Source organism: Haematobia irritans, chromosome 4 (assembly GCF_050003625.1).
Source record: "Haematobia irritans isolate KBUSLIRL chromosome 4, ASM5000362v1, whole genome shotgun sequence".
Taxonomy (NCBI): Eukaryota; Metazoa; Arthropoda; class Insecta; order Diptera; family Muscidae; genus Haematobia; species Haematobia irritans.
Window position 1 is genome coordinate 190660696 of NC_134400.1, and position 27673 is coordinate 190688368.

At 26.1% G+C, this 27673-nt stretch overlaps 1 protein-coding gene across 1 annotated transcript in view; it reads right to left on the bottom strand.

The window, feature by feature from the left end:
• The window catches only part of RhoGEF3 (Rho guanine nucleotide exchange factor 3), a 710057-nt gene that overhangs the window by 484261 nt on the left and 198123 nt on the right, over nt 1-27673 (bottom strand). The window contains exon 2 of the mRNA XM_075305340.1: nt 13136-14952. Coding sequence (XP_075161455.1) covers nt 13136-14462 — 1327 coding nt within the window. The 5' untranslated portion in view covers nt 14463-14952. The remainder of the gene's footprint in view (nt 1-13135; nt 14953-27673) is intronic.

Here is a 27673-nt window from a genome sequence, read left to right on the forward strand (position 1 = left end):
ATATATATATATATATATATATATATTCTGGGTCGAGGTGAAATTCTGAGTCGATCTGAGCATGTCCGTCCGTCCGTCTGTTGGAATCACGCTAACATCCGAACGAAACAAGCTATCACCTTGAAACTTGGCACAAGTAGTTGTTATTGATGTAGGTCGGATGATATTGCAAATGCGCCATATCGGTCCACTTTTACGTATAGCCCCCATATAAACGGACCCCCAAATTTGGCTTGCTATTGCTCTAAGAGAAGCAAATTTCATCCGATCCGGCTGAAATTGGGTACATGATGTTAGTATATAGTCTCTAACAACCATGCAAAAATTGGTCCATATCGGTGCATAATTACATATAGCCCCCATATAAACCGATCCCCCGATTTGGCTTGCGGAGCCTCTAAGAGAAGCAAATTTCATCCGATCCTGTTGAAATTTGGTACATGGTGTTAGTATACGGTCTCTAACAACCATGCAAAAACTGGTCCAAATCGGTCCATAATAATATATAGCCCCCATATAAACCGATCCACCGATTTGGCTTGCGGAGCCTCTAAGAGAAGCAAATTTCATCCGATCCGGCTGAAATTTGGTACATGGTGTTAGTATATGGTCTCTAATGACCATGCAAAAATTGGTCCACATCGGTCCATAATTTTATATAGCCCCCATATAAACCGATCACCAGATTTGACCTCCGGATCCTCTAAGAAGACCAAAATTCATCTGATTAAGGTGATATTTGGTACGTGATGTTAATATATGGCCTCAAACACCCATGCAAAAATTGGTCGAAATCGGTCAATAATTATATATAAGCCCCATATAAACCGATCCCAAGATTTGACTTCCGGAGCCCCTTGGAAGAGCAAAATTCATCCGATTCGGTTGAAATTTGGTACGTGATGTTACTATATGGTATCCAACAACTATGCAGGAATTGGTTCATATCAGTGCATAATTATATATAGCCCCTTATAAACCGATCCCCAGATGTGACTTCTGGTGCCATTTGGAGAAGCAAAATTCATCCGATCTACTTGAAATTTGGTACGTTGTGGTAGTATATGATATTTAACAACCATGCCAAAAGTGGTCCATATCAGTCCATAATCATATATAGCCCCCCATATAAACCGATCCCGAGATTTCGTTTTGGAGCCTCTTGGAGGAGCAAATTTCATCCGAGTCAGTTGAAATTTGGTACATTGTGCTAGTATATGGCCGTTAACAACCATGGCTAACTAGGTCCATATCGGTCTATAGTTATATATAGCCCTCAGATAATTCGATCTCCAATCACACAAAAATTGGTCCATATCAAGTTCATAATTGTATATAGCCCCCATATAAGCGACCCCCATATTTCAATTCTGGCTCTCTACGTACCGTGCAAAAAGTCCACATCGATTCGTAATTATTTGTAGACTTAACTATACATAACTTTTTTGTCTAATATATACCACGTATGGACTAACTCACAATTTAGAAAACGATGTTAAGAAGTTTTAAGATACCACAACCCAAGTAATTCGATTGTGGATGACAGTCTTTCGTAGAAATTTCTACGCAATCCATGGTGGAGGGTACATAAGATTCGGCCTGGCTGAACTTACGGCTGTATATACTTGTTTTTTACTCTTCTAAGTTTTAGTTGGGCATGTAGCCCATATAAAGTTTTTGGGCTTTTTATTTTATTTGCAGTGGGAACTTTCCCTGGGACAATTCGATATAAAATAAATTTTCTATACAAAAAAATAAATTTTCTATACAAATAAAATTTTGACATAATTTTCTATAGAAATAAAAAAATTTGTACAAAATTTTCTATAGAAATAAAATTTTGAGAGAATTTTGACAAAATTTACTGTAGAGATACAGTTTTGACAAAATTTTCTATAGAAATAAAATTTTGACAAAATTTTCTATAGAAATAAAATTTTGAGAAAATTTACTATAGAAATAAAATTTTGACAACATTTTCTATACAAATTAAATGTTGACAAATTTTCTATAGAAATAAAATTTTTACAAAATTTTCTATAGATATAATAATAAAATTTTTACAATATTTTCTATAGAAATAAAGTTTTGACAAAATTTTCTATAGAAATAAAATGTTGACAAAATTTTCTATAGAAATGAAATTTTGACAAAATTTTCTATAGAAATAAAATTTTGACAAACTTTTCTATAGATATAAAATTTTGAAAAAAATTTCTATAGAAAAAAAAAATTGAAAAAATTTCTATAGAAATTAAATTTCGACAAAATGTTCTATACAATTGACAAAATTTGCTATAGAGATAAAGTTTTGACAAAATTTTCTATAAAATTTTGACAACATTTTCTATACAAATTAAATGTTGACAAAATTTGCTATAGAACTAAAGTTTTGACAAAATTTTCTATAGAAATAAAATTTTGACAAAATTTGCTATAGAAATAAAATTTTGACAAAATTTTCTATAGAAATAAAATTTTGACAAAATTTTCTATAGAAATAAAATTTTGACAAAATTTGCTATAGAAATAAAATTTTGACAAAATTTTCTATAGAAATAAAATTTTGACAAATTTTCTATAGAAATAAAATTTTTACAAAATTTTCTATAGAAATAAAATTGTGATAAAATTTTCTATAGGAATAAAGTTTTGACAAAATTTTCTATAGAAATAAAATTTTGACATAATTTTCTATAGAAATAATATTTTGCTAAAATTTTCCATTGAAATAAAGTTTTGAGAAATTTTCCTATAGAAATAAAATTTTTATAAAATTTTCTATTGAAATAAGATTTTTTTTTTGATAAAATTGAAAATAAAAAAAATTGACAAAATTTTCTATAGAAAAAAAAATTTTACAAAATTTTCTATACAAATAAAATGTTGAAAAAATTTTCTATAGAAATAAAATTTTGACAAAATTTTCTATAGAAATAAAATTTTGACAAAATTTTCTATAGAAATAAAATTTTGACAAAATTTTCTATAGAAATAAAATTTTGACAAAATTTGCTATAGAAAAAAAATGTTGACAAAATTTTCTATGGAAATAAAATTTTGACAGCATTTTCTATACAAATTAAATGTTGACAAATTTTCTATAGAAATAAAATTTTTACAAAATTTTCTATAGAAATAAAGTTTTGACAAAATTTTCTATAGAAATAAAATGTTGACAAAATTTTCTATAGAAATAAAATTTTTACAAAATTTTCTATAGAAATAAAATTTTGATAAAATTTTCTATAGAAATAAAGTTTTGACAAAATTTTCTATACAAATAAAAAATTTTTACAAAATTTTCTATAGAAATAAATTTTTGACAAAATATTCTATACAAATAAAATTTTGAGAAAATTTACTATAGAAATAAAATTTTGACAAAATTTTTTATAGAAAGAAAAAATTTCTACAAAATTTTCTATAGAAATAAAATTTTGACAAATTTTTCTATTGAAGTAAAATAAAAGGTTGACAAAGATTTCTATAAAAATAAAATTTTGACAAAATTTTCTATAGAAATAAAATTTTGACGTAATTTTCTATAGAAATACAATTTTGACGTAATTTTCTATAGAAATAAAATTTTGACAAAATTTTCTATACAAATAAAAAATTTTTACAAAATTTTCTATAGAAATAAAATTTTGACAAAATTTCCTATAGAAATAAAGTTTTGACAAAATTTTCTATAGAAATAAAATTTTGACAAAATTTTCTATAGAAATAAAGTTTTGACAAAATTTTCTATAGAAATAAAATTTTGACATAATTTTCTATAGAAATAAAATTTTGAGAAAATTTACTAGAGATATAAAATTTTGACAAAATTTTCTATAAAAATTAAATGTTGACAAAATTTTCTATAGAAATAAATAATTTTTACAAAATTTTCTGTAGAAATAAAATCTTGACAAAATTTTCTATAGAAATAAAATGTTGAGAATTTTTCTACAGAAATTACAAAATTTTCTATTGAAATAAAAAAAAAATTGACAAAATTTTCTATAGAAATAAAATTTTGAGAAAATTTACTATAGAAATAAAATTTTGACAAAATTTTCTATAAAAATTAAATGTTGACAAAACTTTCTATAGAAATAAAAAAAATTTTAGAAAATTTTTTGTAGAAATAAAATTTTCTGTAGAAATAAAATTTTCTACAGAAATAAAATTTTGAAAATTTTTCTACAGAAATAAAATTATGACAAAATTTCTATAGAAACAATATTATGACAAAATTTCTGTATAGCGCTTTACTTTGTTGCATTATATATCAGCCACTCCGAAGATAGGTCCATGGTTTGTTATAGCCTCCATACAGGCTGATCTCCAGATTTGACTTCTTGGGTTATTAAAACATTTAGCTATTTTCTACTTTTTTTTTTGATTTAGCTGTGTTTTTTGTTCAATAGTTGGCAACACTGTTGCTATGCAAATGCTGGTGGGGGTGAAAAGGTTAAGAGGAAATATGAGCATGATTGCAAATGAAAAAAGTTATGCACTTTTATCGCATATCTGTTGACAGATTGTTACAAACTCAAGCGTGATTTTTTTTTCATTTCAGCTCCTCTACTCCTGCAACTGTCCGTGTTGTTGACTTGGATCTGAAAGCAGCTGCATAGGTCATAGTGACCAGTAGCGAGAATATCACTTAAATTTTAAGAGACAAAGTAGAGGGAAAAACGAGAATGCCATTTTTCTACAGCTGGGGCGTTTGCCACTACAATTTGCTCTAACGAATCCGTTGTCATTCTGTTATCAAATTCAGTGCAGAGCAGATTTATTGTCATACCGATATGAGGGGGTTCCACCAAACAAAATGGAAATAGAAAAACAAACTGAAACAAAAACCAGAATCGAAGTAATAATAGTTATGTGGACTTTGTAGCATTGGACCAACAGAGATGTATAGCCATCACCATAAGCTTCCCGATGAGTAAAGGAATATTCTATGGGGGTTTGGTTTTAAATGGCTTGCAACATGTATAAAGTGCAAATCCTGGGTCATGTGCTGGTTGGTTATCCCAAAACGATATAAATCTTAACCTTAATAGCCATAAACCATGAGAAGATTCCTCCTGCCCTATCTTGCAGAGTTTCAATTCTATTAAACCAGAAGATTTTCCTTAACTACCCCTGAACTCTTGCAATTTGGAATTTGTCAAAGCTGTTTCAATTACCACAAGTTTGGAATGCACTTTGGCACAGAGATTCAAGTGAGTAGTAAACGGGACACCGTGAATCCCTTTTAACGACATAAATTAGCAAATTGCATGGATTTTAAAATTTATTGCCAACGGATGCATTGCACGAAATAAAGTAAAGTTTTGTACACAGAGACAAAAAAGGAAAACAAAACACAAGAACATACAGGCGTTAACTCAACCGAATTTTAAATAACCACCACCATGGATCAATTATAATAGTTTCAACTTTGTCACAATTTTATTTCTACAGAAAAAAATTTTCGCAATTTTATTTCTAAAGAAAATTTTGTTAAAATTTTATTTCTATAGACAATTTTGTTAAATTTTATTTCTAAAGAAAATTTTGTTAACATTTTATTTCTAAACAAAATTTTGTTAAAATTTTATTTCTACAGAATATTTTGTTAAAATTTTATTTCTAAAGAAAATTTTGTTAAAATGTTATTTCCAAAGAAAATTTTGTTAAAATTTTATTTTTATTCTATTTGTCAAAAATATTTTTCCATAGAAATTTTTGTAAATTTTGGAAAATTCTATCAACATTTTGTTTCTATGAAAATTTTCTCAAAATTTTACTTCTATAGAAAATTTTGTCAAAATTTTATTTCTATAGAAAATTTCCTCAACATTTTATTTCTATTCTATTTGTCAAAAATATTTTTCCATAGAAAATTTTGTCGCATATTTATTTCTTTAGAAAATAATGTCAAAGTTTTATTTCTAAAGATTTTGTTAAAATTTTATTTTCAAAGAAAATTTTGTTAAAATTTTATTTCCAAAGAAAATTTTGTTAAAATTTTATTTCTACAGAAAATTCTTTTAACGTTTTGTTTCTATAGAAAATTTTTTTCAAAATTTTATTTCTGTAGAAAATTTTGTCAAAATTTTATTTCTATAGAAAATTTTGTCAAAATTGTATTTCTATAGAAAATTTTCTTAAAATTTTATTTCTGTAGAAAATTGTGTCAAAATTTTATTTCTATAGAAAAATTTGTCAATATTTTATTTCTATAGAAAATTTTGTCAAAATTGTATTTCTATAGAAAATTTTCTTAAAATTTTATTTCTATAGAAAATTGTGTCAAAAGTTTATTTCTATAGCAAAATTGTGTCAAAATTTTATTTCTACAGAAAATTTCGTCAATATTTTATTTCTATGGATAATTTTGTAAACATTTTTTTCTCTAGAAAATTTTCTCAAAATTTTATTTCTGTAGAAAATTGTGTCAAAATTTTATTTCTATAGAAAATTTCGTCAAAATTTGATTTCTATAGAAAATTTAGTCAAAATTTTATTTTTATAGAAAATTTTGTCACAATTTTGTATCAAATTCTATGGAATATATGGAAAATTTTTCTATATAAATAAAATTTTGTCAAAATTTTATTTATATAGAAAATTTTCTCAAACTATTATTTCTATAGAAAATTTTATTTCTATAGAAAATTTTCTCAAACTGTTATTTCTATAGGTTTTTTTTAAATTTATTTCCGTAGCAAATTTTGTCAAATTTTTTTTATAAAAATAAATTCATTTTACCTTTTGGCAAAATTAGCTCTTTAAACATTTTGAAGGACTTAAGGACAAAAGAATTGATATATCATTTAAACGGAATGTACACAGCTCTATACAGATTCAATTCCTATATATATTCACCATCAAACTATATAGCCTGTATGCAGGATATTCTTGTTTTATTTTTAGGCAATCATGCATAACGGTAATGATAAACATAATGGAATATTGTCGATTTGATGTTGCTGTTGTCCTTATTTTACTATCACAGAAAACAATGAAAAATACAAGAAAAAAATATAATGGAGCAAAAGAAAAAAATTGAAACAATATTTTTCACAATCACATTTTATCCGTAAGGCAAAAAAAGCAAACACATCAATAGTAGTTGTAGTAGTTGTCGAGAACCAGTCAAACTAGGATTTACTCCACCCCTCCACCCCTCCACCCGCCCATCCATCAGGTAGGTAAGAATACTGACAGTTTAGTTTGACCAAATCGAAAGGAGGTTTGTTAATTTCGTTAGAAAGATGGAAGGATGAATAGATGGATAGATGCATGAAATGGATTTTGATGTTGATGTCGAGTACGGGGAAGACAGGACATCCTTTTCAATTTGAAACGACGACAATGGATTGTATGGAATATTGAAATTTGCAGAATATATCCTTTGTCAATATTAGCTTGTATATCGTACGACAAGGCATAAGTCTCGGGTTATATTTGAAGAGTAGCCAACACAATTGTGAGCCATAATGTCAGGGCAAATATCTATGGATTAAAGCTAACCCCCCAAAGTTAGGTGTGCCCTGCTGGAATATGATAACAAAATATTTTAATGTATTTTAAATTGCTAAACTAAGTACATAATGGGGATAGAGAGGAGGCAAAAAAATTATGTATTCCATACAATAGATTTGCATCCAGTTTTATTGACAGTTGGATGAAATCAAGAAAATAAAAAAATCTGCAATTTCTGAAGGGGTAGCGTAGGAAAGTAGGTTCAGGCTCACTTTGGGCCGATTTTTTCAATGTCTTCTTTTATTTATCGTGTCGATAGGACTAGAAATAAAATTTTGACAAAATTTCCTATAAAAATTAAATATTGACAAAACTTTCTATAGAAAAAGAACTTTTGACAAGATTTTCTATAGAAATAAAATTTTGACGACATTTTCAATAGAAATAAAATATTGAAAAAATTTTCTATTGAATTAACATTTTTACAAAATTTTCTATAGAAATAAAATTTGGCCACAGTTTTCTATAGAAATAAAATTTTGACAAAATTTTCTGTAGAAATAAAATTTGGACGCAATTTTCTATAGAAATAAAATTTTGACAAAATTTTCTATAGAAATAAAATTTTGAAAAAAATTTTCTAAAGAAATAAAATTTGGACACAATTTTCCATAGAAATAAAATTTGGATCAATTTTTATAGAAATAAAATTTTGACAAAATTTTCTGTAGAAATAAAATTTGGACGCAATTTTCTATAGAAATAACATTTTGACAAAATTTTCTGTAGAAATAAAATTTTGACAAAATTTTCTATAGAAATAAAATTTGGACACAATTTTCTATAGAAATAAAATTTTGCAAAAATTTCTATAGAAAAACAATTTTGTCAAGATTTTCTATAGAAATAAAATTTTGACGAAATTTTCAATAGAAGTAAAATTTTGACCAAATTTTCTATTGAATTACAATTTTTACAAAATTTTGACAAAATTTCCTATAGAAATAAAATTTTGACAAAATTTTCTATAGCATAAAATTTTGACAAAAATTTCTATAGCATACAATTTTGACAAAATATTCTATAGAAATAAAATTTTGACAACATTTTCTGTAGAAATAAAATTCTGACAAAATTTTCTATAGAAATAATATTTTAACAAAATTTTCTATAGAAATAAAATTTTGACGAAATTTTCTATAGAAATAAAATTTTGCAAAAATTTTCTATAGAAATAAAATTTCAGCTTAAAACCATACATTGACCAAACTACAAGAGTAGCTTAACCAACAGAGGAAAAGAATGTTTGTCAAATTTATTTGGGCAAAGCCCTATAGACTGCAAGATGGTTGGATGAACGCACGTTTCGGAATTACCACATTCCTCATCAGCATCCTCTACTTGCAGCAAAACTATCAACCAATTATCAGAATAAATTCAGGCAGTTTATTAAACCCAACAAAAACCACACTTGAGCCCTCCGAAAAAAGGTTTTACATTGATAGCCGGCTTATGCCGAAATAAATTCGAAACAAACATATCTCTTTTCCTATGCCACTGTCAATCGATGATTTGATGATAAACTGCCTGAATTTATTCTGATAATTGGTTGATAGTTTTGCTGCAAGTAGAGGATGCTGATGAGGAATGTGGTAATTCCGAAACGTGCGTCCATCCAACCATCTTGCAGTCTATAGGGCTTTGCCCAAATAAATTTGACAAACATTCTTTTCCTCAAATCGATGATTTGACAGTGGCATAGGAAAAGAGATATGTTTGTTTCGAATTTATTTCGGCATAAGCCGGCTATCAATGTAAAACCTTTTTTCGGAGGGCTCAAGTGTGGTTTTTGTTGGGTTTAATAAACTGCCTGAATTTATTCTGATAATTGGTTGATAGTTATGCTGCAAGTAGAGGATGCTGATGAGGAATGTGGTAATTCCGAAACGTGCGTCCATCCAACCATCTTGCAGTCTATAGGGCTTTGCCCAAATAAATTTGACAAACATTCTTTTCCTCTGTTGGTTAAGCTACTCTTGTAGTTTAGTCAATGTATGGTTTTAAGCTGAAATGAAAAAACAACAACAATGCTTAAAGAAAAAAACCAACAATAACAAAACAAAACAAATGGAGAAATAAAATTTGGACACAATTTTCTATAGAAATAAAATTTTGCAAAAATTTTCTATAGAAATAAAATTTGGACACAATTTTCGATAGATATAAAATTTTGACAAAATTTTCTATAGCATAAAATTTTGACGAAATTTTCTATAGAAATAAAATTTTGCAAAAATTTTCTATAGAAATAAAATTTGGACACAATTTTCTATAGAAATAAAATTTTGCAAAAATTTTTTATAGAAATAAAATTTGGACACAATTTTCGATAGATATAAAATTTTCCAAAGTTTCCTACAGGAATAAAATTTTGCAAAAATTGTCTATAGAAATAAAATTTTGACAAAATTTTCTATAGCATAAAATTTTGACAAAAATTTCTATAGCATAAAATTTGGACAAAATTTTCTATAGAAATAAAATTTTGACAACATTTTCTGTAGAAATAAAATTTTGACAAAATTTTCTATAGAAATAAAATTTTGGCAAAATTTTCTATACAAATAAAAAATGTTTACAAAATTTTCTATAGAAATAAAATTGTGACAAATTTTTCTATAAAAATAAAATTTTGACAAAATTTTCTATAGAAATAAAATGTTGACAAAATTTTCTGTAGAAATAAAATGTTGACAAAATTATCAATAGAAATAAAATTCTACCAAAATTTTCTATAGAAATAAAATTTTGACAAAATTTTCTATAGAAATAAAATTTTGACAAAATTTTCTATAGAAGAAAACTTTTGCAAAAATTTTCTATAGAAATAAAATGTTGCAAAAATTTTCTATAGAAATAAAATGTTGACAAAATTATCTATAGAAATAAAATTCTGACAAAATTTTCTATAAAAAGAAAATTAAAAAAAATTATATATTTTTATAGAAATCAAATGTTGACAAAATTTTCTACAAAAATTTGACAAAATTTTCTATAGAAATAAAATTTTGACAAAATTTTCTGTAGAAATAAAATTTTGACAAAATTTTCTATAGAAATAAAATTTGGACACAATTTTCTATAGAAATAAAATTTTGCAAAAATCTCTATAGAAAAAAAATTTTGTCAAGATTTTCTATAGAAATAAAATTTTTACGAAATTTTCAATAGAAGTAAAATTTTGACCAAATTTTCTATTGAATTGAAATTTTTACAAAATTTTTACAAATTTTGACAAAATTTCCTATAGAAATAAAATTTTGACAAAATTTTCTATAGCATAAAATTTTGACAAAAATTTCTATAGCATAAAATTTTGACAAAATTTTCTATAGAAATAAAATTTTGACAAAATTTTCTGTAGAAATAAAATTCTGACAAAATTTTCTATAGAAATAATATTTTGACGAAATTTTCTATAGAAATAAAATTTTGCAAAAATTTTCTATAGAAATAAAATTTGGACACAATTTTCTATAGAAATAAAATTTTGCAAACATTTTTTATAGAAATAAAATTTGGACCCAATTTTCGATAGATATAAAATTTTCCAAAGTTTCCTACAGGAATAAAATTTTGCAAAAATTGTCTATAGAAATAAAATTTTGACAAAATTTTCTATAGCATAAAATTTTGACAAAAATTTCTATAGCATAAAATTTGGACAAAATTTTCTATAGAAATAAAATGTTGACAAAATTTTCTGTGGAAATAAAATTTTGACAAAATTTTCTATAGAAATAAAATTTTGACAAAATTTTCTATAGAAATAAAATTTTGACAAAATTTTCTATACAAATAAAAAAATGTTTACAAAATTTTCTATAGAAATAAAATTGTGACAAATTTTTCTATAAAAATAAAATTTTGACAAAATTTTCTATAGAAATAAAATGTTGACAAAATTTTCTGTAGAAATAAAATGTTGACAAAATTATCAATAGAAATAAAATTCTAACAAAATTTTCTATAGAAATAAAATTTTGACAAAATTTTCTATAGAAATAAAATTTTGACACAATTTTCTATAGAAGTAAACTTTTGCAAAAATTTTCTATAGAAATAAAATGTTGCAAAAATTTTCTATAGAAATAAAATGTTGACAAAATTATCTATAGAAATAAAATTCTGACAAAATTTTCTATAAAAAGAAAATTAAAAAAAATTATATATTTTTATAGAAATCAAATGTTGACAAAATTTTCTATAAAAATTTGACAAAATTTTCTATAGAAATAAAATTTTGACAAAATTTTCTGTAGAAATAAAATTTTGACAAAATTTTCTATAGAAATAAAATGTGGACACAATTTTCTATAGAAATAAAATTTTGCAAAAATCTCTATAGAAAAAAAATTTTGTCAAGATTTTCTATAGAAATAAAATTTTTACGAAATTTTCAATAGAAGTAAAATTTTGACCAAATTTTCTATTGAATTGAAATTTTTACAAATTTTGACAAAATTTCCTATAGAAATAAAATTTTGACAAAATTTTCTATAGCATAAAATTTTGACAAAAATTTCTATAGCATAAAATTTTGACAAAATTTTCTATAGAAATAAAATTTTGACAAAATTTTCTGTAGAAATAAAATTCTGACAAAATTTTCTATAGAAATAATATTTTGACGAAATTTTCTATAGAAATAAAATTTTGCAAAAATTTTCTATAGAAATAAAATTTGGACACAATTTTCTATAGAAATAAAATTTTGCAAACATTTTTTATAGAAATAAAATTTGGACCCAATTTTCGATAAATATAAAATTTTCCAAAGTTTCCTACAGGAATAAAATTTTGCAAAAATTGTCTATAGAAATAAAATTTTGACAAAATTTTCTATAGCATAAAATTTTGACAAAAATTTCTATAGCATAAAATTTGGACAAAATTTTCTATAGAAATAAAATGTTGACAAAATTTTCTGTGGAAATAAAATTTTGACAAAATTTTCTATAGAAATAAAATTTTGACAAAATTTTCTATAGAAATAAAATTTTGACAAAATTTTCTATACAAATAAAAAAATGTTTACAAAATTTTCTATAGAAATAAAATTGTGACAAATTTTTCTATAAAAATAAAATTTTGACAAAATTTTCTATAGAAATAAAATGTTGACAAAATTTTCTGTAGAAATAAAATGTTGACAAAATTATCAATAGAAATAAAATTCTAACAAAATTTTCTATAGAAATAAAATTTTGACAAAATTTTCTATAGAAATAAAATTTTGACACAATTTTCTATAGAAGTAAACTTTTGCAAAAATTTTCTATAGAAATAAAATGTTGCAAAAATTTTCTATAGAAATAAAATGTTGACAAATTAATATCTATAGAAATAAAATTCTGACAAAATTTTCTATAAACAGAAAATTAAAAAAAATTATATAGTTTTATAGAAGTCAAATGTTGACAAAATTTTCTATAAAAATTTGACAAAATTTTCTATAGAAATAAAATTTTGACAAAATTTTCTGTAGAAATAAAATTTTCTATAGAACTAAAATTTTGACAATTTTTTTTTTTGTTTACAAATTTAGATTTTAGAAATCTGGAATTTCAAATAAAAATATAATATAAAACAAATGCTGACTTACCCGATCTAGCACCACTATCACATGAATTCAAACGTTGACTCATTGGGGTATCAAAACTGCGAAATCTCGAGACATTCAAATTATTCCCTGCAGCCACCACATTTCCACTCCCTCCAACCACGTTGCCACTTCCCGTACGATTAAATTGTGATTTTCTCGATCTACTCACAATATTATGACTCTTCGAACGCTCAAATGATGAGCGTTCATGATGCTGAGAGCGTGGGGAGTATTTATTGGCCACCGGTGATGTACTATGGCCCGCCACACTGTAAGAGGGAGGAGCTTCTTTAACCGACGTATTCAAATAGGCTGTGGTCTTTTGGGTTTGTGGAGATTGTGATGATGATACTGAAGCAGCTGGTGATTGATATTTGGGTGATGAGTCACGGGATCTCAGGCTACCACTACTGCCACCTCCAGAGTCCTTTTTACTCAGATAATTGGGGGAGTTTCCAGTTAGGGTGCTGAAATTGGGTGATCTATCACGGGCCAATGGTACCGGCTTGGCAGGCCTCTCGGTGAGATTTCCATCAAAGCTTCGTGAGAAAGTCTCCGCATAGGTATCCGTAGGTGTAGGCCTACGATTGTCATACTCAAAACTACGAGAGAATACCATACCCTTGACATTAGGTCCATTGGATGCCTGCAGATTACAATTCGGGACCTTTTGCGATGGCGGCTTGGAAGTGGGACGACTGGCTATAGTTCTTCGGCGATCAAAGGATTTCACTTTGACACTACTATCTTGAAAGGCAGGTGGTGGTGAGAGAATGGGAGTTATGGGAGGCGGGGAATCGTGGTCGTTTAGATTTTTCACCGGCAAAAAACCGGGTCGTTCGTTCAGTATATTCGCTAGTTGTGGATCGACAATCCGATAGCCCGGCCTAAGACTTGACTCACGGCTACTGGAACCTCCCAAACGGGCCTCATTGCGCTGTATCAACTCCTCCACCTTACTGCTGACAAATTTCGGAGGTTCCACTATGGCATGCTGATGTTGGAGCAAAGCCTGTCGGGTCATATCGGAGCGTCGTGTATTATCGATCTGTATCACACGAATGGTATTGCGTAAATCTCCATTCTGGTGGCCATAATTGGAACGGCGATAGCCACGATTCTCATCATTGCTGGTGCGTTTCGTATTCACCTGAACCCAACCGGATTTGTTCAAATAGATCTCTTCCTTGTTGGCTGGGGCTACCGTTTTGCGTGAGGGACCCGCATAGTAATGCTCACCAAACAAATATGTGGGCATGTGTATGCCAGCGCCACTGGACGATGACGGACCAGAACCTCCTCCACTGCCACCCATGTGATAATGCATTCTACGCGCCTCCAGTTTCTCGTTGAAACTGCGCGAAGAAGCCTCTAGACTCTCACGCCGTTTGGCAACGTATCTCTGAAAGGCGGACAAATGTTGATAGTCGTCCTTATTCAATGAACTATCAGCTGCCGTACTATGGGGATCCCTTAGCTCTGAATGATGATGATTGTGTGGACTGCCATAGCGACGACTGTGATGTTTAGATGGACTGGCTCGAAGTTTGGTACGCCGTTTCTTGGGCGGTAAAGCCGGCAGCGGTAGAGTACTAACGTCTATCTTATCTAGAGTGGATGAAGATAGTTCGTCGTTTTGTGATTCTCGTGTAATGGATTCGCGAGTCAGATGACTATCATCGGATTGCGCTTCGCTGGAATCGAGGCAGGAATAGTCTTGCCTTTGCAAAGTCGGACGTTTGCTATTCGATGACTGTTCACTTTCCTGGCTCAGCAAAGCATGATAAGTGGTGATAACAGGAATTTTCGTTGAAGAGCTGAAATGAAAGAAGAACAATTATGGAAAATTAGAAAAACAAATAATGTTAGTGTTGAATAGTAAACCTTGAGGGTTTGTATAAAAAATTTTTGGGGACAAAACGTGTTGGACGATTTCGACTACTGGGAAAGTTAAGGTTTTAAACCTTTGAAATATCAGCCCTAAAATGAAGGCAATAGTAGGTTATTTTAATTTTATTTGTAGAGACAATTTTGTCAAAATTTTATTGTTAGAGGAAATTTTGTCTATAGAATTTTTTGTCTAAATTTTATTTGTATAGAAAAATTTGTAAAAACTTTATTCCTTTAGAGAATTTTGTTAAAATTTTATTCCTAGAGAAAAATTTGTCAACATTTTATTCGTAGAGGCAGATTTGTCACAATTTTATTTTTAGAGAAAATTTTGTCAAAATTTTATTTCTATAGAAAATTTGGTTAAAATTTTATTTCTATGGAAAAATTTTTGTCAAAATTTTATATCTATGGAAAAAATTTGTCAAAATTTTATTTCTATAGAAAATTTTGTCAAAATTTTATTATTACAGAAAATTTTGTCAATATTTTATTTCTATAGAAACTTTTGTCAATATTTTATTTCTATAGAAAATTTTGTCAAAATTGTATTCTTAGAGGCAATTTTGTAAAAACTTTATTCCTATAGCAAATTTTGTTAACATTTTATTCCTAGAGAAAATTTTGTCAAAATTTTATTTATATAGAAAATAAAAAAAATGTTCTATAGAAATAAAAATCAAACTTTTATTTCTATAGAAAATTTATTAAAAATGTTATTTCTATAGAAAAATCTATCAAAATTTTATTTCTATAGAAATTTTTGTCAAAATTTTATTTCTTTAGAAAATTTTGTCAAAATTTTATTTCTATAGATAATTTTTTTCAAAATTTTATTTATATAGAAAATTTTGTCAAAATTTTATTTCTATAGAAAATTTTGTCAAAATTTTATTGTCAGAGGAATTTTTTTTATTTTTAGAAAAAAATGCCAAAATTTTATTCTTAGAGAAATTTTTGTCAAATTTTTATTTCTATAGAAAATCTTGTCAAAATTTTATTTCTATAGAAAATTTTGTCAACATTGTAGTTCTATAGAAAATTTTGTCAAAATTTTATTTCTATAGAAAATTTTGTTAAAATTTTATTGTTAGAGGAACTTTTGTCAAAAATTTATTTTTAGAAAAAGTTTTGACAAATTTTATGTTTAGAAAAAATTTTGTCAAAATTTTATTCTTAGAGAAATTTTTGTCAAAATTTTATTTCTATAGAAAATTTTGTCAAAATTTTAATTTTATAGAAAATTTTGTCAAAATTTTATTTCTATAGAAAATGTTGTCAAAATTTTATTGTTAGAGGAACTTTTGTTAAAATTGTATACCTCTACAAAATGTTGTCAAAATTTTATTATTAAAGAAACTATTGTCAAAATATTATTTCTGTACAATATTTTGTCAACATGTTATTCTTAGAGAAAATTTTGTCAACATTTTATTCTTAGAGGAAATTTTGTCAAAATTTTATTCATAGAGGAAATTTTATAAAAACTTTATTCCTATAGAGAATTTTGTTAAAATTTTATTTCTATAGAAAATTCTTTCAAAATTGTATTTCTATATTTTTGTTAAATTATTATTCCTAGAGAAAATTTTGTCAACATTTTATTCGTAGGGTAAGATTTGTCACAATTTTATTTATATAGAAAATTTTGTTAAAATTTTATTTCTATAGAAAATTTTGTCACAATTTTATTTCTATAGAAAATTTTGTCAAAATTTTATTTCTATAGAAAATTTTGTCAAAATTTTGTTTCTATAGAAAATTTTGTTAAAATTTTATTTCTATAGAAAATGTTGTCAAAATTGTATTCATAGAGGCAATTTTGTAAAAACTTTATTCTTATAGAGAATTTTGTTAAAATTTTATTCCTAGAGAAAATTTTGTCAACATTTTATTCGTAGAGGAAGATTTGTCACAATTTTATTTCTATAGAAAATTTTGTTAAAACTTTATTTCTATAGAAAATTTTGTCACAATTTTGTTTCTATAGAAAATTTTGTCAAAATTTAATTTCTATAGAAAATTTTGTCAAAATTTTATTTCTATAGAAAATGTTGTCAAATTTTTATTTCATTGTTAGTGTTTTTGATTTCAGCTTAAAACCCTGCATTGACTAAACTACAAGTGTAGCTTAACCAACAGAGGAAAATAATGTTTGTCAAATTTATTTGGGCAAAGCCCTATAGACTGCAAGATGGTTGGATGGACGCACGTTTCGGAATTACCACATTCCTCATCAGCATCCTCTACTTGCAGCAAAACTATCAACCAATTATCAGAATAAATTCAGGCAGTTCATTAAAATTTTAAAATTTTGTCAAAATGTTATTCTTAGAGAAAATTTTGTCAAACTTTTATTCTTAGAGGAAATTTTGTCAAAATTTTATTCTTAGAGGAAATTTTGTAAAAACTTTATTCCTATAGAGAATTTTGTTAAAATTTTATTCCTAGAGAAAATTTTGTCAACATTTTATTCGTAGAGGAAGATTTGTCACAAGTTTATTTTTAGAGAAAATTTTGTCAAAATTTAATTTCTATAGAAAATTTTGTCAAAATTTTATTTCTATAGAAAAATGTAGTCAAAATTGTATTTCTATAGAAAATTTTGTCAAAATTTTTTTCTGTAGAAAATTTTGTCAAAATTTTATTTCTATGTCAAAAATTAAATTCTAAGAATTCAATTTTGACAAAGTTTTCTACTTTGTCAAAATTGAATTCTTAGAGGCAATTTTGTAAAAACTTTATTCTTATAGAGAATTTTGTTAAAATTTTATTCTTAGAGAAAATTTTGTCAACATTTTATTTGTAGAGGAAGATTTGTCACAATTTTATTTTTAGAGAAAATTTTGTCAACATTTTGTTTCTATAGAAAATTTTGTCAACATTTTATTTCAGTGAAAATTTAGTCAAAATATTATTCTAAGAGAAAATTTAGCAAAATTTTATCCTTCTACAAAATTTTGTCAAAATTTTATTCTTTAAGAAACTTTTGTCAAAATGTTATTTCTGTACAATATTTTGTCAAAATTTTATTTCTAGAAAAAATTTTGTCACAATTTTATTTCTATAGAAAATTTTGTCAACATTTTATTTCATTGTTGTTGTTTTTGATTTCAGCTTAAAACCATGCATTGACTGAACTACAAGTGTAGCTTAACCAACAGAGGAAAAGAATGTTTGTCAAATCATCGATTTGAGTGCAGTTGGCTGGGTTTATTTTCTTCTGTTGGTTAAGCTACACTTGTAGTTTAGTCAATGCATGGTTTTAAACTGAAATCAAAAACAACAAAAATGATTAAAGAACAAAACCAACAATAACACAACAAAACGAATAAAATTGTATTTCTATAGAAAATTTTGTCAACATTTTATTTCTATAGAAAATTTTGTCAAAATTTTATTTCTATAGAAAATTTTGTCAAAATTTTATTTATATAGAAAATTTTGTAAACACTTTATTCCTCTAGAGAATTTTGTTAAAATTTTATTCCTAGAGAAAATTTTTTCAACATTTTATTCGTATAGACAGATGTGTCATAATTTTATGTTTAGAGAAAATTTTGTCAAAATTTTATTTCTATAGAAAATTTTGCCAACATTTTATTTCTATAGAAAATTTTTGCAAAATTTTATTTCTATAGAAAATTTTGTCAAAATTTTATTTCTATGGAAAATTTTGTCAAAATTTTATTTCTATTGAAAATTTTGTTAAAATTTTATTCGTTTAGAGAATTTTGTTAATAAAGGGTGATTTGTTAAGAGCTTGATAACTTTTTTTTAAAAAAAAACGCATAAAATTTGCAAAATCTCATCGGTTCTTTATTTGAAACGTTAGATTGGTCCATGACATTTACTTTTTGAAGATAATTTCATTTAAATGTTGACCGCGACTGCGTCTTAGGTGGTCCATTCGGAAAGACCAATTTTGGGCAACTTTTTCGAGCATTTCGGCCGGAATAGCCCGAATTTCTTCGGAAATGTTGTCTTCCAAAGCTGGAATAGTTGCTGGCTTATTTCTGTAGACTTTAGACTTGACGTAGCCCCACAAAAAATAGTCTAAAGGCGTCAAGTCGCATGATCTTGGTGGCCAACTTACCGGTCCATTTCTTGAGATGAATTGTTCTCCGAAGTTTTCCCTCAAAATGGCCATAGAATCGCGAGCTGTGTGGCATATAGCGCCATCTTGTTGAAACCACATGTCAACCAAGTTCAGTTCTTCCATTTTTGGCAACAAAAAGTTTGTTAGCATCGAACGATAGCGATCGCCATTCACCGTAACGTTGCGTCCAACAGCATCTTTGAAAAAATACGGTCCAATGATTCCACCAGCTTACAAACCACACCAAACAGTGCATTTTTCGGGATGCATGGGCAGTTCTTGAACGGCTTCTGGTTGCTCTTCACTCCAAATGCGGCAATTTTGCTTATTTACGTAGCCATTCAACCAGAAATGAGCCTCATCGCTGAACAAAATTTGTCGATAAAAAAGCGGATTTTCTGCCACTGATTTTGGTAATAAAATTCAATGATTTGCAAGCGTTGCTCGTTAGTAAGTCTATTCATGATGAAATGTCAAAGCATACTGAGCATCTTTCTCTTTGACACCATGTCTGAAATCCCACGTGATCTGTCAAATACTAATGCATGAAAATCCTAACCTCAAAAGAATCACCCTTTATTTTATTCCTAGAGAATATTTTTTCAACATATTATTCGTAAAGGCAGATTTGCCACAATTTTATGTTTAAAGAAAATTTTGTCAACATTTTGTCAAATCAAAATTTCTATAGGAAATGTTGTCAAAATTTTATTTCTATAGAAAATTTTGCCAAAATTTTATTTCTATAGAGAATTTTGTCAAAATTTTATTTCTATAGAAAATTTTGTCAAAATTTCATTTCTATAGAAAATTTTGTAAAAACTTTATTCCTCTAGAGAATTTTGTTAAAATTTTATTCCTAGAGAAAATTTTTTCAACATTTTATTCGTAGAGGCAGATTTGTCATAATTTTATGTTTAGAGAAAATTTTGTCAAAATTTTATGTTTAGAGAAAATTTTGGCAAAATTTTATTTCTATAGAAAATTTTGCCAACATTTTATTTCTATAGACAATTTTTGCAAAATTTTATTTCTATAGAGAATTTTGTCAAAATTTTATTTCAATAGAAAATTTTGTCAAAATTTTATTTCTATTGAAAATTTTGTAAAAACTTTATTCCTTTAGAGAATTTTGTTAATATTTTATTCCTAGAGAATATTTTTTCAACATTTTATTCGTAGAGGCAGATTTGTCAAAATTTTATTTTTATAGAAAATTTTGTCAACATTTTATTTCTATAGAAAATTTTGTCAAAATTTTATTGTTAGAGGAACTTTTGCCAAAATTTTATTTTTAGAAAAAAAATTTGTCAAAATTTTATTATTAGCGAAATTTTTGTCAAAATTTTAATTTTATAGAAAATTTTCTCAAAATTTTATTTCTATAGAAAATTTTGTTACAATTTTATTTCTATAGAAAATTTTGTCAAAATTTTATTTCTATAGAAAATTTTGTCAAAATTTTATTGTTAGAGGAACTTTTGTCAAAATTTTATACCTCTACAAAATGTTGTCAAAATTTTATTATTAAAGAAACTATTGTCAAAATATTATTTCTGTACAATATTTTGTCAACATTTTATACTTAGAGAAAATTTTGTCAAAACGTTATTCTTAGAGAAAATTTTGTCAACATTTTATTCTTAGAGGAAATTTTGTCAAAATTTTATTCTTAGAGGAAATTTTGTCAAAATTTTATTCTTAGAGGAAATTTTGTAAAAACTTAATTCCTATAGAGAATTTTGTTAAAATTTTATTCGTAGGGGAAGATTTGTCACAATTTTATTTATATAGAAAATTTTGTTAAAATTTTATTTCTATAGAAAATTTTGTCAAAATTTTATTTCTATAGAAAATTTTGTAAAAACTTTATTCCTGTAGAGAATTTTGTTAATATTTTATTCCTAGAGAATATTTTGTCAACATTTTATTCGTAGAGGCAGATTTTTCACAATTTTATGTTTAAAGAAAATTTTGTCAAAATTTTATTTCTATAGAAAAATTTGCCAAAGTTTTATTTCTATAGAAAATGTTGTCAAAATTTTATTTCTATAGAAAATTTTGCCAGAATTTTATTTCTATAGAAAATTTTGTCAAAATTTTATTGTTAGAGGAACTTTTGCCAAAATTTTATTTTTAGAAAAAATTTTGTCAAAATTTTATTCTTAGAGAAATTTTTGTCAAAATTTTAATTTTATAGAAAATTTGGTCAAAATTTTATTTCTATAGAAAATTTTGTCAAAATTTTATTGTTAGAGGAACTTTTGTCAAAATTTTATACCTCTACAAAATGTTGTCAAAATTTTATTATTAAAGAAACTATTGTCAAAATATTATTTCTGTACAATACTTTGTCAACATTTTATACTTAGAGAAAATTTTGTCAAAACGTTATTCTTAGAGAAAATTTTGTCAACATTTTATTCTTAGAGGAAATTTTGTCAAAATTTTATTCATAGAGGAAATTTTGTAAAAACTTTATTCCTATAGAGAATTTTGTTAAAATTTTATTTCTATAGAATTTTTTTTTCAAAATTGTATTTCTATATTTTTGTTAAAATTTTATTCCAAGAGAAAATTTTGTCAACATTTTATTCGTAGAGGCAGATTTGTCACATTTTTATGTTTAGAGAAAATTTTGTCAAAAATTTATTTCTACAGAAAATGTTGTCAAAATTTTATTTCTATAGAAAATTTTTCCAAAATTTTATTTCTATAGAAAATTTTGTTAAAATTTTATTTCCAAAGAAAAATTTTGTCAAAATTTTACTTCTATAGAAAATTTTGTCAAAATTTTATTTCTATAGAAAATTTTGTCAAAATTTTATTTCTATAGAAAATTTTCCCAAAATTTTATTTCTATAGAAAATTTTGTTAAAATTTTATTTCTATAGAAAATTTTCCCAAAATTTTATTTCTATAGAAAATTTTGTTAAAATTTTATTTCTATGGAAAAATTTTGTATAAATTTTATTTCTAAAGAAAATTTTGTCAAAATTTTATTTCTATAGAAAATTTTGTCAAAATTTTATTGTTAGATGAACTTTTGTTAAAGATTTATTTTTAGAACAAATTTTGTAAAGATGTTATTCTTAGAGAAATTTTTGTCAACATTTTCTTTCTATACAAAATTTGGTCAAAATTTTATTTTTAAAGGAAATTTTGTCAAAATTTTATTCTTAGAGAAAATTTTGTCAACATTTTATTTTCAGAAAAAATTTTTTCAAAAATTTATACGTAGACAAAATTCTCTATCTATCTATCTAAAATGTATGAGATACATCTTAACTAGGTGGTGAGGAATATTTTTCAAAACCTATTAAAATATATTTACCAAACAGTAAAAAATCTACCCATTTTGGTAGAATTCTACCAACTGTGCCAACCGTGTTAGTAGTACAAATAGCAAATCATCGGTCACAAGAATTTTCCAATAAATCCCTAAGACTCTAGTCAAACAGTAAGTTGTCGGTCTACTGTTCACTGCGATTTTTGTCAGCTGTTGAAATGCAAAGATTTCGGCCTGCTGTTCATACACTGAAGCTTTGCTTTTCAGTCTAAATTACTGAGATTTATTCAGATATTAAATTTTTGGTAATTTGGACATTTTTTTTTAAATTCTTTAAATTTCTTCATTCAAATGGAATATCAAAGCATAATTTCTAAAGATGCAAAAACGGAGTCTTTGGTCCTATGGAAGCCAATGTAAAAACGATTGAAGATGAGCCACATTTCCCTTTTTTTCCTCTTTCCTATTGTAAATCCAAACTACTTTTATGGAAGCTGGCGCATTTATGATAAAAATCATGAAAAATCTTTCAACTTTCATATACCTCTATAGCTCGATCCAAATCAAATCTAAATGATAAGTAATGGTTGTACAATACAATCTATATGCGTAGCATATGCTACAATATTACAGATAATATTTTGAATTTTTTACTCCGTTTTCATAGAATCACATACCAATTAGTTAGGATAAATTGCATGAAAAAAAATCTTTCTTGTATTTCTTTTTTTCTACGTAATTATTGAATAATATAATGCCCAAATACAGGCTACAATATTTTTGGCTTTTGTTTTTCTTCATAAGCAAAATTCATTGAAATCCCCATTCAGTTTTCATGGAACGAAATAGCAATTACGTAAAGAATTGTGTATACTTGCCTTCTTTTTAATTCCGATAGGGATTATATCGAAATTGTTTTTGTATCGTTAGTTAAAAAAAACGACACTCAAACACGTTTCTTATATAAGCTAATAGTATTGTATGACAGAGACACACATACATATAACCCCAATTACTGATAATCTAAACAGATATTGATTATAATTGCAAAAGACCACAAATGCATAAGAAAACAAAAAAACACTTAATTAGTATTCAATGAACAATTCAAGGATTTTGCCCCTAAAAGTATTCTACAAAAAAAAATACGTAATGAAGTATAATAATCCTTAAAATATGTTACATCGATATTTATGTGGTTTGTGGATCATTCATATCGATACATAAATATTAATGATTAAGTTTTAATTATGGCAAACTTTTAATGGATTTTTATACCCTCCACCATTGGATGGGGGATATTAACTTTGTCATTCCGTTTGTAACACATCGAAATATTGCTCCATAAGACCCCATAAAGTATATATATATTCTGGGTCGTGGTGAAATTCTGAGTCGATCTAAGCATGTCCGTTCGTCCGTCCCTCTGTTGAAATCACACTAACTTCCGAACGAAACAAGCTATCGACTTGAAACTTGGAATAAGTAGTTGCTATTGGTGTAGGTCGGATGGTATTGCAAATGGGCCATATCGGTCAATTTTTATGTATAGCCCCCATATAAAGGGACCATCAGATTTGGCTTTGGAAATTTGGTACATGGTGTTAGGTTAGGTTAGGTTAGGTGGCAGCCCGATGTATCAGGCTCACTTAGACTATTCAGTCCATTGTGATACCACATTGGTGAACTTCTCTCTTATCACTGAGTGCTGCCCGATTCCCTGTTAAGCTCAATGACATGGTGTTGGTATATGGTCACTAACAACCATGCAAAAATTGGTCCACATCGGTCCATAATTATATATAGCCCTCATATAAACCGATCCCCAGATTTGATTTGTGGAGTCTCTAAGAGAAGCAAATTTCATCCAATCCGGTTCAAATGTGGAACGTGGTGTAAGTATATGGTCTCTAACATCCATGCAGAAATTGGTCCACATCGGTCCATAATTATATATATCCACCATATAAACCGTTCTCCAGATTTGACTTCCGGAGCTTCTTGGAGGAGCAAATTTCATCCGATCCGGTTCAAATGTGCAACGTGGTGTTAGTATATGGTCTCTAACATCCATGCAGTAATTGGTCCATATCAGTCTATAGTTATATATAGCCGATCTCCAATCACACAAAAATTGGTCCATATCGGTTCATAATCATGGTTGTCACTCGAGCCAAAAATAATCTACCAAAATCTTATTTCTATAGAAAATTTTGTCAAAATTTTATTTCTATAGAAAATTTTGTTAAAATTTCATTTCTATAGAAAGTTTTGTTAAAATTTTATTTCTATAGAAAATTTTGTTAAAATTTTATTCCTATAGAAAATTTTGTGAAAATTTCATTTCTATAGAAAGTTTTTTAAAATTTTAATTCTATAGAAAATTTTGTTAAAATTTTATTTCTATAGAAAATTTTGTCAAAACTTTATTTCTATAGAAAATTTTGTCAAAATTTTATTCCTATAGAAAATTTTGTCAAAATTTTATTTCTATAGAAAATTTTGTCAAAACTTTATTTCTATAGACAATTTTGTCAACATTTTATTTCTATAGGAAATTTTGTCAAAATTTTATTCCTATAGAAAATTTTGTCAAAATTTTATTCCTATAGAAAATTTTGTCAAAATTTTATTTCTAAAGAAAATATTGTTAAAATTTTATTACTATAGAAAATTTTGTTAAAATTTTATTTCTATAGAAAAGTTTGTTAAAATTTTATTTCTATAGAAAATTTTGTGAAAATTTTATTTCTTTAGAAAATTTTGTTGAAATTTTATTTCTATAGAAAATTTTGTTAAAATTTTATTTCTATAGAAAAGTTTGTTAAAATTTTATTTCTATAGAAAATTTTGTGAAAATTTCATTTCTATAGAAAGTTTTGTTAAAATTTTATTTCTATAGAAAATTTTGTGAAAATTTCATTTCTATAGAAAGTTTTGTTAAAATTTTATTTCTATAGAAAATTTTGTTAAAATTTTATTTCTATAGAAAATTTTGTTAAAATTTTATTTCTATAGAAAATTTTGTTAAAATTTTATTCCTATAGAAAATTTTGTCAAAATTTTATTTCTATAGAAAATTTTGTTAAAAATTTATTTCTATAGAATATTTTGTTAAAATTTTATTTCTATAGAAAATTTTGTCAAAATTTTATTTCTATCGAAAATTTTGTCAAAATTTTATTCCTATAGAAAATTTTGTCAAAATTTTATTTCTAAAGAAAATATTGTTAAAATTTTATTACTATAGAAAATTTTGTTAAAATTTTATTTCTATAGAAAAGTTTGTTAAAATTTTATTTCTATAGAAAATTTTGTGAAAATTTTATTTCTTTAGAAAATTTTGTTGAAATTTTATTTCTATAGAAAATTTGTTAAAATTTTATTTCTATAGAAAATTTTGTGAAAATTTCATTTCTATAGAAAGTTTTGTTAAAATTTTATTTCTATAGAAAATTTTGTTAAAATTTTATTTCTATAGAAAATTTTGTCAAAAGTTTATTTCTATAGAAAATTTTGTCAAAATTTTATTCCTATAGAAAATTTTGTCAAAATTTTATTTCTATAGAAAATTTTGTTAAAATTTTATTTCTATAGAAAATTTTGTTAAAATTTTATTTCTATAGAAAATTTTGTCAAAATTTTATTTCTATAGAAAATTTTGTTAAAAATTTATTTCTATAGAATATTTTGTTAAAATTTTAATTCTATAGAAAATTTTGTCAAAATTTTATTTCTATCGAAAATTTTGTCAAAATTTTATTCCTATAGAAAAATTTTGTCAAAATTTTATTTCTATAGAAAATTTTGTCAAAATTTTATTCCTATAGAAAATTTTGTCAAAATTTTATTTCTATAGAAAATTTTGTTAAAATTTTATTTCTATAGAATATTTTGTTAAAATTTTATTTCTATAGAATATTTTGTTAAAATTTTATTTCTATAGAAAATTTTGTCAAAATTTTATTTCTATCGAAAATTTTGTAAAAATGTTATTCCTATAGAAAAATTTTGTCAAAATTTTATTTCTATAGAAAATTTTGTCAAAATTTTATTCCTATAGAAAATTTTGTCAAAATTTTATTTCTATAGAAAATTTTGTGAAAATTTTATTTCTATAGAAAATTTTGTTGAAATTTTATTTCTATAAAGGGTGATACGGTCAAAATTTTGTCAATATAAACTTGACGTGTTTCTTTCAATTTTGCATTTAAAAACCCTGAACACCCCTCATTTTGAAGGTGTGTGTGTAGAATGTTTCTTTTACTTTGATTTTCACTTCACTCTTCAGTTGTCAAAATGCCGTCCAAGCAAGAAAATCCGAGCTACTAGCACGCAAAGCTGGCAAAATGGCTAAAAGTTGCCAAATCAACCGTTACAAATGTAATTAAAGTGTTTGGGAACGTTTGTCGAGAGCCAGGAAGGCTGGATCGGGGGGAAATTGAAAACCGGATGCCGCTGAGACGACAAAGAGAGTTGCCGGTAGTTTCAAGCGAAACCCTAACCTCTCTCTCCGAGATGCCGCAAATAAGCTGGATGTATCGTCTACAACCGTGCATCGAGCCAAAAAACGAGCCGGACTATCGACTTACAAGAAGGTAGTGACTTCAAATCGCGACGATAAACAAAATACAACGGCCAAAGCGCGATCCCGGAGGCTGTACACGACGATGCAGACGAAGTTTGGCTGCGTGGTAATGGACGAGGAAACCTACGTCAAAGCCGACTACAAGCAGCTTTCGGGACAGGAGTTTTATACGGCAAAAGGAAGGGGAAAGGAAAATATCTGGTTTGGCAAGCCATCTGTACCTGTGGCTTGAAAAGCAGCATTTTCATAGCTTCCGGGACTGTCAACTAAGAAATTTACGTGAAAGAGTGTTTGAATAAACGTCTGCTGACTTTCCTGAAGAAATACGGTTGTTCCGTACTGTTTTGGCCGGATTTGGCATCTTGTCATTACGGTAAAAAGGCCATGGAGTGGTACGCTGCCAACAACGTGCAGGTGGTTCCCAAGGACAAGAACCCTCCCAACAAGCCAGAGCTCCGCCCAATTGAGAAATACTGGGCTATTGTCAAGCGGAACCTAAAGAAGACCAAAAAAACTGCTAAGGACGAGCAGCAGTTCAAGGCAAACTGGCTTTCTGCGGCGAAGAAGGTGGACAAGGTGGCTGTACAAAATCTGATGGCAGGTGTCAAGCGTGAGGCCCGGCAATTCGGATTTGGAAAAGCGAAAGCCTAACTGAATATTTGTCATGAATTT